The sequence below is a fragment of the Bactrocera dorsalis genome, chromosome 6 (assembly GCF_023373825.1).
Source record: "Bactrocera dorsalis isolate Fly_Bdor chromosome 6, ASM2337382v1, whole genome shotgun sequence".
In the NCBI taxonomy this organism is placed as follows: domain Eukaryota; kingdom Metazoa; phylum Arthropoda; class Insecta; order Diptera; family Tephritidae; genus Bactrocera; species Bactrocera dorsalis.
Window position 1 is genome coordinate 4,582,508 of NC_064308.1, and position 15,383 is coordinate 4,597,890.

Here is a 15,383-nt window from a genome sequence, read left to right on the forward strand (position 1 = left end):
TTTTTTGTAGGTGGCAACTCTACGATCAAATATGTATACATATATAGTGATTATTTTAATCAAATTTTTACTTTTCTCAATTATTTAATACTTAGACAAGATTTTATTCTTTATAGGTGGCAACTCTAAAACCAAATATGGACTGACAATGAATTTAATAATTGTTTTAACTTTTTTGTATTCCAATAATCAACAATTTTGCAAAACTATTTTTTTTTATGTGGCAAAACAATCACGAGTTCGAAGATAAGGGTAACTAGACCACTGCCACGTCCACAAATCGCCATTAACCGAAATACTATAAACTGCCATAAACATGCACTAAATTAAGATATAAAACTATAGTCTAGTAAAGGGTATCGCAGTACCAATAGACATCTGCAAGCAAAAAATTAAAAAAATGGGTTTGGCCACGCCCTTTAATAATTGTAATATACATATCAATAAACATATCCTGAACGCAAATACCCCAAGAATCCTTACCGACAGTGTAAAATTTTTTCAGCACCTGACAGTAGCATTCCTCAGTGCATTAAAGCATTGCACCTTTCGAGAACTTACGCTTTCTTTCTTGTTTAAGTATTTACATAAGTAAATTATTTTTGTATACAGATATCATTGTGTAATTTTTAATTAATTTTACAGGAAAATTGATTAAATAGTTACTTGAAATATAGTAAAATGGAATTGAAGAGTTTGTGCGATCAACACTGCTTGGTAAGCAGGTTGGCCAAGATTATCTCCATCTTTCTCTTAGTAGCAACATTTTGAATAACTCTTTGTGTCACAGTAGAATCGAAATTTCACATAGTAACTGCAATTAAATATAATATATTTGTATTTTCATAAATATATGTATATGTACTTGTGAAGACTCTTACCATTCTGCAACCAATTGGTTTACCACAAACCAACTGTGACAAATTTAAACAATGTCGTCACCCAAACGATTCATCTCAACTTGTGCCATAACATACATTCTGCCGTTAATCTTTAGCATATCGGTATTCCTCTCTACACCCACTTTATGTGGCATGGCGTAGCGTAATTTGTCCCAAAATCGGACGTCTTGCCAATCCAGATATGTATTCATATCCAAATATGCCTTTAGCTCTCTGTCCAATAACTCACTTTTTGAGATTTCTCCATATTTAATAATTATTATGCGCGCACGACCCTCGTTCAACGAGCACTGATGCGCTGTGCGAAACTCCATGCGCGCCCAATCCGACTCGATGAAGTGCTGCGAGAGCACAATGATCGTCCGACGCGACTGTTCCACCGATTCGATGATTTGTTCGGGTATATAAGCGCCAGCCAGCCAATTGCGTTCGTGCGTGCACACACGAAATGGTGGTTCGCACTGTTCGAGTCGCGGCAGCAATGTATGGTTGACGAAGTCTGCTTCCTGGTGAGCATATGAAATAAACGCATCGAATGTTTTATGCTTATCCAACTCACATTCACTAATGCAAAATCTCAATATGTTGTGACTATATAACCAGACTTCCACTTCTAATTTATATTTATAAAAGAGTGCGATAATGCAAAGTAAAACAATAATGGTTAACCCTACACTAATCACTGTTGCATTCATATTTTGATAATATTCAACATTAACAGGAGTTGGACGCAATTCTCTCACATTTGCCATTAGGAGTGTATCGTTCGGCTTATTAACACAGAGTAACTGTTCGGCATCGGGTATGCGTGTCCGATGTGTTCGTATGGTGTACAGCAGTTGCAGCGTGGAACAGTTGCAAAACCAAGGATTTTCATTTAGATAGAGAAATTGTAGTTTTGTGCTCTCATTGAGGTATGTCCGCAAAAATTCATCATTTAAGGAATTTAAGCGATTATTTCGTAGATCCAAAACCGTCAAGTTGGTTGGCAGTTGACTGATATTTATGCTCGTGATTTTATTGTACGACGCGTTGAGTTGTGAAACGTTACCATAGCCGAAGGTGATGTTTAACGGCAATACAATGAAATTGTTATTGCTAATATCGAGTACCGAACTCTTGAGCCCAACTTGCTCGGGGCGAGGGAGCTGTTCGATGTGTTGCGCACCCTTGCAATTGATGTGCAGAAATTCAAATTGTGTGTAACAATTGCATTCGCTGGGGCACATTACTGGTTCCCAAGCACACAGTTCTTTACGTTCCAACTGCGCGAGATCTTTTAATGGTTTGGTTGACGTCTGAACGCACTGCAAACCATTGAACAGCGAACGATAGTTTTCACTGTAAATCCAAGCAAATTTACAATCGCACACGATCGGATTACCAGTCATTTTAATTTGGGGAGCACAATCGACAGTCGAATTTTGTAAAGCAAAAATGTTTTCAATCAGATTGTGCTCTAGGTTTATTTCAAAAGGGCATGAAATGCTCGCTGCTACAAGCCAATCCAAAGTGAATTCGCGCAGACGATTGCCACTTAAATTGATTACTGTTGAATTAATCTCGCTACCATTATAATTTTCTGGTTGCAACTTGGTAATATAATTAAGACCGTTGGCTAAAACCAAACTCATGCGCTTGTGACTGTATCGAAAATTTGTTAGGAAACTTGGCGTTCTATTGACGGAAGTATTGGTGCTCCAAATAGTTTGCAGTTGGTTTTGGCTTACGTCTAGCCTATGTAAATAATGCAACGGTTTCAGATTTTCAATAAGATTTGTGGTGTCGTATAGTTGATTGCCACCAAGTTTCAACTGCCATAGCCAAGGAGTGTGATCAAAAAGGTGTGCCGTTAAATATGTCAATGAATTGTGACTCAGATCCAGTATGAGAAGTTGAGGTTGATATGCAAACAAATTTTCGGACAATTCCCGGATGTCATTACTGCTCAAATTCAGACAATTCAATTTTGTTAGCGCTGCAAAGATGTTGGCGTCCAACATTCTCATATTATTTCCGGCTAAGTCAAGCTGTCTAAGCGCAGTGAAGTTTTTAAAGAATGTTTGCGTCAAGTTTTGCAGCGATAAGTACTGATTTCGTAGACCTTGTACGCTAAGTGTAAGTGACTCCAGTAGATTCTGCTCATAAAGTATGTCAGTTGGTATGCTTATAATATCTGCTTCCTGGATTTCATTACGATCGGATTTAATAATCAATTGAAGATGAAGAACATTCTTGGTTTGAGGAATATATTCCGTTGGTTCTGCAGCGAGGTCAGTGTTATAGACTAGTATTACTTTATTCAGCTCACGCATTCTTATTAGAATTGCCCGCACTTTGTCATTCATATAGATTTCATGTTTAAGATTCTTGCAATCTTTCACTTCGAAAGAACGGGTTTTAAGTAAAATTGACTGAAATTTGTGCTGAAGTAGAAAATTGATATTACTTTCAGTGTATATGGAGCACAATACAAACAGTCTCCGTAAGTTTGAATTAAAACCGATGTTAATAAAATCTAGTCCGTCTAAAATTGTACAAACAAAACCAAAACCATCATAGCACTTACAAGTAGTCCCCTCATCGTTATCGCAATCGGGGGCCAAAGTGAAGGCTGGTTCAACAGTAGTTTTGATTAACTGTTGACTTAGTATATAGGCGAGTATTACACACAAATTGCGTACTTTTAGTTTGCTCATTTTTACTAATTTGCTGTTATTGCTTTTATATTTCCTCCACAATAAATCGGGTTTGCAGACCAAATCACTTATACTTACTGAAATACTAAATTAAACTAAACGAATTGATACGCTTTAGGAAACTTAAATTGTGTTTTAATTCCTTATCAAGCAACATAGTATTTGTGAAAACCGCAAACTCTCTAAGCACTCGCTCTTGTGCGATAATTTATTTGTTGCTCTAGTAATATAGGCTGATTTTTTAAGAGCTTGATAACTTTTTTTTAAAAAAAAACGCATAAAATTTGCAAAATCTCATCGGTTCTTTATTTGAAACGTTAGATTGGTTCATGACATTTACTTTTTGAAGATAATTTCATTTAAATGTTGACCGCGGCTGCGTCTTAGGTGGTCCATTCGGAAAGTCCAATTTTGGGCAACTTTTTCGAGCATTTCGGCCGGAATAGCCCGAATTTCTTCGGAAATGTTGTCTTCCAAAGCTGGAATAGTTGCTGGCTTATTTCTGTAGACTTTAGACTTGACGTAGCCCCACAAAAAATAGTCTAAAGGCGTTAAATCGCATGATCTTGGTGGCCAACTTACGGGTCCATTTCTTGAGATGAATTGTTGTCCGAAGTTTTCCCTCAAAATGGCCATAGAATCGCGAGCTGTGTGGCATGTAGCGCCATCTTGTTGAAACCACATGTCAGTTCTTCCATTTTTGGCAACAAAAAGTTTGTTAGCATCGAACGATAGCGATCGCCATTCACCGTAACGTTGCGTCCAACAGCATCTTTGAAAAAATACGGTCCAATGATTCCACCAGCGTACAAACCACACCAAACAGTGCATTTTTCGGGATGCATGGGCAGTTCTTGAACGGCTTCTGGTTGCTCTTCAACCCAAATGCGGCAATTTTGCTTATTTACGTAGCCATTCAACCAGAAATGAGCCTCATCGCTGAACAAAGTTAAAGCGCGAAACACTTTTCGAACCGAACACTGATTTTGGTAATAAAATTCAATGATTTGCAAGCGTTGCTCGTTAGTAAGTCTATTCATGATGAAATGTCAAAGCATACTGAGCATCTTTCTCTTTGACACCATGTCTGAAATCCCACGTGATCTGTCAAATACTAATGCATGAAAATCCTAACCTCAAAAAAATCACCCGTTATAAGAAAAACAAACTTTTTTCAAAAGAATTTACTCTTTCGTAAGATGACTAAATCTATAGCAGCGCCAATGAAAGGCGTAAGCGAGGTCATACCGACGTAGTATATCACGATAAATTTGAATATTTGTGGTTAAAAACTTTTTAGAAAGTTACCGCGACAGTATTAAAGCTACATTAACCACCAGTTAAATCGCTAAAATATTAAGATAAAATTTTAATTCGAATGATTTTAGTACACTGTATGTACTAAGGAACTCTCCTTACCACAAATGCTACATAGTCTGCATAGGCAATGACACGCCAGTGACGATCCTCGAGTTTTTTAAGCAGATCGTTAATGATCAGGATCCATAGAAGAGGGCAGAGATCTCATACCTGGGCGGTACCCTTACTCAAATTTCGTCGCTAGCGAGATATGGTTTTGAAAAACAACTTGTCTTTAGTGTCAAAATTTATTCGGAATTTTATTTATTAAAAATGAAACTTTTTGGACTAAGTATTCTTTAACAAATTTTGTCCTTTTGGCATATTAATTTATTGAAATTCAAAATTCGCATATGAATAAAAATAATAATCTAGAGAATTGTCGCAATTTTTGTAACATGAACACCGTATTTGAAGTTACTTGGCATGAGTTTAAACATGCTTTGGTTAAATATATGTAGACCAGTCAATGTGTAAATTGGGGTTTGTTGGTCGACGTCGGCAACGATTTGGTATGCAACGACGGCAACATAAGTCCTCCTCCCTTTGATTGGGCACTCTCCCGAGTTATAATGTTGATTATTTTGACACTGTTATTTTACTCTTTTTTTTTTAATACAGTTATTAATACAATAGCGATGAAAATTAAAGTAATGTGCAGCCGTATATATAATGCGTTTTTCTTACATACATAGCTTATTTCATCTATTAATGCCGTATTTTTTAAGTTATTTAATGCAATGTCTTCAAGAATTAGTTTCTAATTTTCATTTACAGCTATGTTTTCTTGAATGTATTCGATATTGTCATGTATAATTTTGAGTTTGAGTGTGAAGTCAGTATATAGAATATGTCCTGTGTTTCGTTGTTAACGTTATTTATACTATATAATTTCGAATTTATTAAATTACGGTCGCTCTCTAAGATAGACTTGAGTTTAGAGAATGTTTTATTAAAAAACGCATTAATGCCTATTTGACTATTTAGATTTTTAATTGCATTATGGTTATTTGTATTCATTTTTGAGCTGTTCCAAAAATATTAATTAGGCCTCTTCGCTGTCGATGTAGTACTAAAGCTAAAGCTTTACTTTTTATATTGTTAACTTGCATTTCCAAAATTTGTGATTTTTTCCGTAGGCCACCACGTTCTATTATACCTAATATTTCCCCTATGTTTATTATATCTGCTATAGAGTCGTATTTTTCTGCGAGGTGGACGCATTCGATCCATACTTCCATGTATCCAAGATTAGTTTCAATTTTTTCAATTGTGAGAAAAGGTCGCTCTGGTGTCAGTAATATTATCAAAGATCTTAGGATCCATTTCACCTGAACATTCCTTTTTGAAGTTATACTTCTTATACGACGCCGGAAAAGGTTGCGATAGATTCTGTTTGCGCAACCTCGCTCCATCCATATGAATGTAACGCAACCTTGTCTGCATAACCAAATCATACTTAAGTCAACGTAACCTAAAGGTCAATGGTGGTGTTGGTGGTAAGCGCCTAGACTGTCACGACGTGAACACTGGTTCGAATCTCAACAGAATTTATTTTTAAATTTTTGCTTTTTAACATCGTATACTATACTAATAAATATTTTTTTTTCTTACTAATAGAAAATAAATTTATCACAGCAATATACATATAAATAATATGTATATACATATACATAATATTGCTGTGATAAATTTAATTTCTATTAGTAAGCAAAAAATTAAAAATAAATTCTGTTGAGATTGTAGCCCGTCTTTTAAAAGGAGGGAAAACAGTACAATATTATCGTGAATACCGAGTACGAAAGAAAGCAGAGCGGGAAAAGGAGAAATTGGAAATGATAGCTGGTAGCCAACCAAGGAAGAGGAAAACAGCTGAGGAATATCAGAGAGCGCGTAAAAAGATTCAATCAATCTCTGCGGGAGCATCTATAACTACTGATGAATCAACGATCGTCAATTCACCGATAACTGCTGGGCTTTCAACGCGCGTTGATGGATTACAAAAGATATATGGTTACGCTGCATATTCCCTTCCGCAACGAAGAGACAGAACTTCTTTCCGAATTAAATTTCCTTCATTTAGACTTTGCTTTATAAAATGTGCATAATAAAATTATAAAATGTGAATTTAAGTTCTCTTTCATAGAAAATGTTATGCATTTCTGAACACCGCTAAGAAGTATAACTTCTTCCGCGCGTAGGGACTCCACGCACCTTTTTTTTTCTACTTTAAAATAAAAAAAAAATATAAAACTTACGACGCTCATGATTATTTAATCAAAGAAGGCACCTAAATAAATAATACTGTTAATTGAACTCACTTTTCACAACTAAAGAGGCACAATGCAAAATAATATACCACGAAATTTATCACTTTTTATAGTTATAGAGGCAGAACTCAAAATAAAACTCTTTATGTGTAATAAAAGTAATCAGCTGTTCTTAAGCACATTAACGCAACTAAAAATAATTCTCTTTAGTTGATCGTGCAAAAGCAACACACTTGACATAAAAATAGACATAACTGTATTTTTCCAGTTAAAGAAGATAGTTATGTGAACGAAATTTTTGCAGTAGTTAAAGATGTGTACTCTGAATTAATTTATACAAAAAACTCAGTTTTAGAAAATTTTCAGTTGTGACCTTTTGTATTTAGGGTGCGATATATATATTTACATATGGATCAGTGCGTGCACATTTTATAACTGTTAAGTGATATAATGATTTAAATTTGAATTTTATTTACAGTGGCGGACAAAAGTCTGCATACACCCCCTATTTTCATTGATATGAGAGTACAAAAAGTTTGGAGAAAAATGTATTTATACAGTTTTATTCTAATATTTATTATAATAACAATTAACTAAAAATCTAGTATTTAACATAAAATTGCTTTGACAAAAGTCTACATACAGTTCGAATCTTATACGTTGTACATTGTTATATTAACAGTAAGGTACCGTTAGCAACATAAGTATATAAATATAATGGCTCCGCGAAATGAAATATCAGTTGATGTAAGAAATTTGGTGATAAAACAAAGAAACGAAAAAAATCATATGATGAAATTTCTAAAATTTTATACTTGAGTCGAGCAACAGTACAGACAATTGTAAAAAACTTTAGAAATAATGGTTCCAACGAAAATTAACCGCGCAGTGGACGCCCAAAAAAAACTATCAGCCTGATTCTCAAAGAACTAGACAAAAATTCAAAAGTAAATGCTCAAAATTTAGCCGAAACTCTAGCATAGCAAGTACGTCACAAAAGAGTATCCATCCAATAACAATAAAAAAAAAATAAACGATAACGGATTCCACAGTGGAAAACCCAGAAGGAACCTTTTATTTCCGAAAAACCCGAAACTTCGTTTAAAGGTCGCCAAAAAACACAAAAAAAAAGAAATGGATTTTTTGGTAGTGATGAAAGGGCTAAAGTTTGGAGGAAAACTAACGCTACGCTTGAATTGAAGAACGTAGTATCAATTATGAATCTCGGTGGCGGCAGCGTAATGGTTTGGGGAGCTGTTGCAGCCTCTGGAGTTGCAAAGTTGGACTTTATTAAGAATGAAATGGATGGTTATAAGTATAAGCCTCTGTTGGAACATAATTTGAAGCCTTTGCTGGATAATTTAGGGTTTGTTTCCGGTTGGACATTTCAACAAGATAACGATCCGATGCATGCGGCGCAAATTGTTAAGGACTGGTTGCTTTATTATACTCCCAGGCAATTAAATACACCACCTCAAAGTCCAAATTTGAATATTATTGAACATGTCTGTGAGATTTTGGTGCGTAGACTTAGAAAGCACAAAAATTCTGGTGCTATACTCAAAGAGCTCATATTGGAACCTTGGAACAGCATTACATCTGCAGCGTTGACATATTTAGCAGAATCAATACTACGTCTTTAAGCAGTTATAGATGCCAATGGGGGCTCAACTAAATACTAAAACGTCTTAATAATAGCATTTTGTAAGCTTTTCGCACTGAACTACGATATTTTTGTATTGTATGTAGACTTTTGTCAACACAATTTTTGAGTTTTTATTCCATAAATTTCTGGTTTTATATTAATGAAAGAATTTTTTAAGTTTATTGTCATTAGAAATAAGATTAGAATAAAACTGTATCAACACATTTTTCTAAAAAGGTTTTGTACTCTCACATTCAAGAAAACGGGCGGTGTATGTAGACTTTTGTCCGCCACTGTACATACATACATACATATGGATATGTATCTGCAGATACATGATTATGTAAGACAAATATGATGACAAATAAACAAACATACATACATATGTAGGTATATATGGTATATGTTGTAACAAATACAAACAAACTATAAATACTACGGTGCATATTTATTTTTTTATTAGAATGCTATCAGTTTTACATACAAAATTATATTCATATCAATACATTTATATATATGCTTGTACATAAACGTATAATGTGCAACACATAAAGCGCACACATAAGTATCATGATTCCAAATCATGAAGGCGTTGTGTGTACTAACATACATACATACGTGTGTGCTTGCTACATGTGCATATGAATACGTAAGTTTTAAATTATAAGAAGTATGATTTATGTACATATGTACATACCTATATATTACTAGTTTTTTCATATATTATTATAACGGGTAATTTTTTTGAGGTTAGGATTTTCATGCATTAGCATTTGACAGATCACGTGGGATTTCAGACATGGTGTCAAAGAGAAAGATGCTCAGTATGCTTTGACATTTCATCATGAATAGACTTACTAACGAGCAACGCTTGCAAATCATTGAATTTTATTACCAAAATCAGTGTTCGGTTCTTTTCTTTTTTATCGACAAATTTTGTTCAGCGATGAGGCTCATTTCTGGTTGAATGGCTACGTAAATTAGCAAAATTGCCGCATTTGGGGTGAAGAGCAACCAGAAGCCGTTCAAGAACTGCCCATGCATCCCGAAAAATGCACTGTTTGGTGTGGTTTGTACGCTGGTGGAATCATTGGACCGTATTTTTTCAAAGATGCTGTTGGACGCAACGTTACGGTGAATGGCGATCGCTATCGTTCGATGCTAACAAACTTTTTGTTGCCAAAAATGGAAGAACTGAACTTGGTTGACATGTGGTTTCAACAAGATGGCGCTACATGCCACACAGCTCGCGATTCTATGGCCATTTTGAGGGAAAACTTCGGACAACAATTCATCTCAAGAAATGGACCCGTAAGTTGGCCACCAAGATCATGCGATTTAACGCCTTTAGACTATTTTTTGTGGGACTACGTCAAGTCTAAAGTCTACAGAAATAAGCCAGCAACTATTCCAGCTTTGGAAGACAACATTTCCGAAGAAATTCGGGCTATTCCGGCCGAAATGCTCGAAAAAGTTGCCCAAAATTGGACTTTCCGAATGGACCACCTAAGACGCAGCCGCGGTCAACATTTAAATGAAATTATCTTCAAAAAGTAAATGTCATGAACCAATCTAACGTTTCAAATAAAGAACCGATGAGATTTTGCAAATTTTATGCGTTTTTTTTTTTTAAAAAGTTATCAAGCTCTTAAAAAATCACCCTTTAGTATTTTACACAGATACGTATATGTATGTACATATTATACACATATCAAATGCTCATACATACATATACATGTCTACAATATCAAGCATAGGATATAATTAAAAATATGGTCTTATTTTAACATTGAGTAAAATATTGCCTTATATAAAATAGTTAGTTAATTAATTAAAAAGTAATCAATTTGTGATAAATAATTTTCAAATCAATTCATATGCATAAATGCACATAAACGCAAAAGGCCGGCATGCCGCTGTAATATCGAAGTAAGTCTCTGAGTATATTTTTCATTTAATGGGCAACTCTGTTCACGCGCCACTGTTAAAATTTCTCCTTCTTAGCTAGCTGTGGTGAAATGCACTCATCGCATTTTGTTAGCTTTTGACAGTTCACACGCTTGTCCATTGTTGGACCTTCTCTATAAATATACGTTCTCTGGTTCACCACTGCCAGCTCGGCAGGAAAAATTTTAACATTTTCGCTTGAACAGAGCTGAGGGTGAAATAAAAATTATGCTCAAAACTATAAATTGCTCTAACAGGTGTATGTTCGCTCTTTTGATCATATTTTTATACGTTTATATGCAAACATGTGAATTATTTTATTATTCGTAGTTAATGTGAAAAATCTATTTTTTAATTATTTTTTGTATTTGATATATTCGTATATATATATATATATATTTATATAACAAATTATCATACAATTACAATAGTGATAAATGTATGTACATAAATCGTACATTTTATCATTCAAAACTTATATTCACATGTATCATGACCATATGTGTTTATATTCGCTTTCGCGAATTCAAATCATATTATCACTTATCAATAATAACATGTGCGCGCTGCTCATATGTACATATAGACATACATAAATATGTGCGTATGACATTGGCACACAAATAACGCATACACAGCATACATACTTATATGCGTTCACATGTAGATATGTCACCCGCAAAAATTACAAATATTGTTCTACAAAAACAAGAATCGTTTGACATAACATCAGCAGCGTCACAAGTCGATATGGCAGCCAAATAGTCGATGCCCAAATATGAAGAAAAACTCCTAACGATATTTTCATTCATGAACGCAAGCGCCCTTTCAACAGGCAAACTTGCTTCATTCATAAAAACAAACACCATTACATCTCCCCGAGCATGCCTTTGCCTACAAGCGTCTTTTCGCGACGGTGGCAAAAGCTAAAAATCATAAATTGAACAATTTCTGATATTTGTATGAGAAGGAAAAAGCACAACCCCGCAAATAAAGGTATTGAATAAAATTGACAACGTAGTTTATTGGTCGAGTCAAGAAATGTATCAAAGAAAATATTCATTATTCCTCTGAGTTATGTGGACAGTGAGTTCCGGTTAAGTAGTACTCCGCTTAAATGAAAATCATCCCTCTTAACTCCCTACATCTTGCTGCTTCTCGCGGTTTATTTTTATGTAATACATAGAAATTATTGTTTTAAGTACCACTCGCTCAAGTATTCGCACACGCTTATGTGCCATATTATGTTTTTAGTTTTGCAAACCACAAGTATCTGTATCTTTGATTATGGCACATAACCGGGATTGACTGTCTTTGTCAAGGAATGTAAAAAAATATGTTTAAGCGGCTTGCAAAAGTCTGCATCGATATGTATGCAAGCTCATGCAAATACATACATACGTATCTACGCTGGTTTGTATTAGTGATGAGCGATATTTCACTACCGGTGATTTTTTCACTGTAATTGAAAAATCGCAAATCGCAACTGCGATCACATTTTATAAATAGCAGTTCGCTTCTATGAGCAGAAAAGTAACAGCTTTCTTCAGGGTATTGTACATACATATACATATATCGTATATGCTATTTTTCGTCATAGCGGTTTGATGTTTTGAGTGTAACGCTCTTATAATTTTTAATAATGGCAGGAAATGTATCAAGAAAAAAAGTGAAGTATAGCAGATGTTTGAAGTGTTAGATGAAATATAATCAAAATGGAATATTTTAATTTGTTTTAATAAAATTTTTAATTTTACTTATTGTTAAAACCAAATATGAAAGCTTTTTGTGATGAAAACAAGAATTGCAACTAATTAATTTCAGAAAAAATTATGGAATAAAAAAATTACGGGGTTTTAATATCTTCCCAAAGATTAGGAAACTCCCGTTAATTATTAGGTCTTGAAAATATTAAAAGCGGGTATTCTAAACAAACAAATTATCACCACACTAATGGTAATTCCTTCTAAGAAATGTGTGAAACCATCATACCAACATACAAATGAACTATGCTATACGGTCTAAGTGTCAGGTAGCCGAACCGCTCCAACATTTGCGAAAATGTAGTGAAAAGAAAGACGGAAAGACTTGACTCGAGTTACAGGAGCCAAAAGAGAATTTGCCGCCAATAACGACAAAATGTTTTCGTCGTTCCCACGACAGTCGGGTCTACGTAAGTGGAACAGATCAGGACTTTTATTCGGCCACACAGTGTCAAATTGGCAGAATCTGCCGCTACAACAACAACAACGACGTTTTAACGTCGACTTAGTTGCGATCGCAATAGCAATATAAAATCACAGTGATTTAAAAATAGCAATCACTGAAATCACAGATATCGAAAAATCACCATATCGCTCATCTCTAGTTTGTATAAGTGATCTGCAGTGAAGGAGTTAAACACAACTTTGAGCCACTTGCGAAAAATTGAGTATGAAGTAATCAAATTATTCACGGAATGAGTATAAGTGTGAATACTGCTCACTTGCAAATACGAGAGAGAGAGTTTTGGCTTGTGAGCTGCTTAGCTTGTATGAAGCATATATTCACAAGTGTTTGCTTATGAGCTCACAATACTTATGAATCTTTGCTTAGGATTCTCTGACATTCATGAATACAAAACACTTGTGAATATACGAAGAAGCTCAATTGTGCGCAAGCCACTTGAGCCGTAACGCTATGAACTAAAGGCTAAGAAATCCATTACGAAATTAGTAAGAGTTACTATTATATTATTGTATAACAAAAAGGATTTTGTAACTGGTTCTAATAATGACTAGATATAATGAAATAAAAAAGTGGATTTTCATATTTTGTGTTAATTTTCTCTATTATTAAAAAAAATCACATATACATACTTACATTATTATGTTATCACTTATAATATTACATTTTATTTTATAAAATGATAATTCAGTTCCTTTGAATGGAATGGAATGGAATTAAAAATAAAAATCACGTCAGTTTAATGGTATAAAAATTAAATGAATTATTACCAAAATAACACATTTCAGTTAATTTCGGTAAAAAATAAAAATACTAAGCATAACATTTACTTCAAGATTTATGTACATACATAAGATTCAACTCCAAAGATACAAGTATATACTATAAGTATAGCTTCTAAATACATATATATTAAGATTGAGGTATTGCACAAAACTACTTTTCAATAACATTGTATATTTTTGATTTTTAAGTTTCTAAGGTCTTATTGTCATATTAGTTAGTCTTTAATATAGAATTCAGGAATATTATATTATCTACGGTTTGGGTGCAAGTCGATTTCTTTTATCAGTTATTAAATTGCCTGCCAAGAAAAATACACTTTCAGACGCCGCACTACTTACAGGTATAGTTAATATTTTAAGTGCAAGTTTTGATATGCGTGGAAAGTTAGTTTTATGCTGCTTCCACCATTGAATTGCGTCAAAGTAATTATCAAATTGTACTCTTTCTGTAAAATATCAATCTAACTCATCTTCGATACATTCCTGCGCGCCCATGTTTGAAATATTTGGAAAAAAAGAAGTTCAGGTCATTTGCAGGTGAAGACGTATTTGATGTTGAAGTAATTGGTGAAGATGGAATCGACATCTCTCATAGCTTTTGCTGGAGGATATAAAAATAGTGCTACTTTGTGGTAAATACTTAAATTAGCAAGCCATATACTGTCGATATATGTATGTTGATATGTTACGTTTAAAGCTGACTATTGTTCGAATGTCTATATGAACTACTCCACATATCGTTTTTAATCGAAAAATTGAAGGAAGTACAAAACATATTGACACAAAACCCACCCACATTTCTTGTATATATGTTTCTCTTAGTAATTTTACTATGTTTTATTGTGATTTATTGTGCTATTTTAAAAGAAAACTGAATAAAAGGATAAGAAACAAAGAAGTTTCAGTTTTGTAGTTTTTACGAAGTCACTAGACTCACTCTTTCCTTTTAAAACCCCTCCGCGTAGGTATAAACTTCAGGGACTCATCTACCTAAGCTCTTCACTTTCTAGAATGTTAGATAAAGCTTGCATCTAGGTTTAAGAAATAATTGAATAAAAAGATAATAAACAAAGAAGTTTCAGTTTTGTAGTCACTACAATCGCGCGTTTCGTTCCTTTTAAGCTCCTCCGCGTAGGTATAAAATACATTTTGAATAGGCACGGAATTTGTGAATGTATTCATGAATAAACAGTGAGCCACTTATTAGTGAATGTATTCATGAGCCTTTCAACTCATCTAATGGTATACAACGAATAGCTCAAACAATTTTATACAGAGAAGCAAGCCAAGCCAAGTGTGAGCGATAATGCTGATAAAAGTTTGTGTGGTAAAATATCATGAGAGACTTTATTATAAAGTACTTCAAATGGTTTCTCATTAGTTACCGAATGTATAGTTTTATTATATTGTTGGGCAGCTCTATTTATTGATTCTGAAAAGCTTATTAAATTATATTCTTGTTTAATACATCGCAAAATTTCAATTATTGTTGAATGTACCTTCTCAATTTGACCATACGTGGTACTATGATTTGGGTTACAAAAAAATAT

At 34.0% G+C, this 15,383-nt stretch overlaps 2 protein-coding genes across 2 annotated transcripts in view; one reads left to right on the forward strand and one right to left on the reverse strand.

Moving 5' to 3' along the window:
• The window catches only part of LOC125779129 (uncharacterized), a 530,169-nt gene that overhangs the window by 419,575 nt on the left and 95,211 nt on the right, over positions 1-15,383 (forward strand). The window lies entirely within an intron of this gene.
• Positions 926-3,751, reverse strand: LOC125779248 (protein toll-like). Its single transcript, XM_049459888.1, has one exon. It carries the CDS (start codon positions 3,599-3,601, stop codon positions 926-928), a length of 2,676 nt encoding a protein of 891 aa, XP_049315845.1. The 5' UTR covers positions 3,602-3,751.

Bases quoted from the DNA above. Each gene is read 5' to 3' on its own strand.
- LOC125779248 (XM_049459888.1), bottom strand. From the start codon at position 3,601: ATGAGCAAACTAAAAGTACGCAATTTGTGTGTAATACTCGCCTATATA.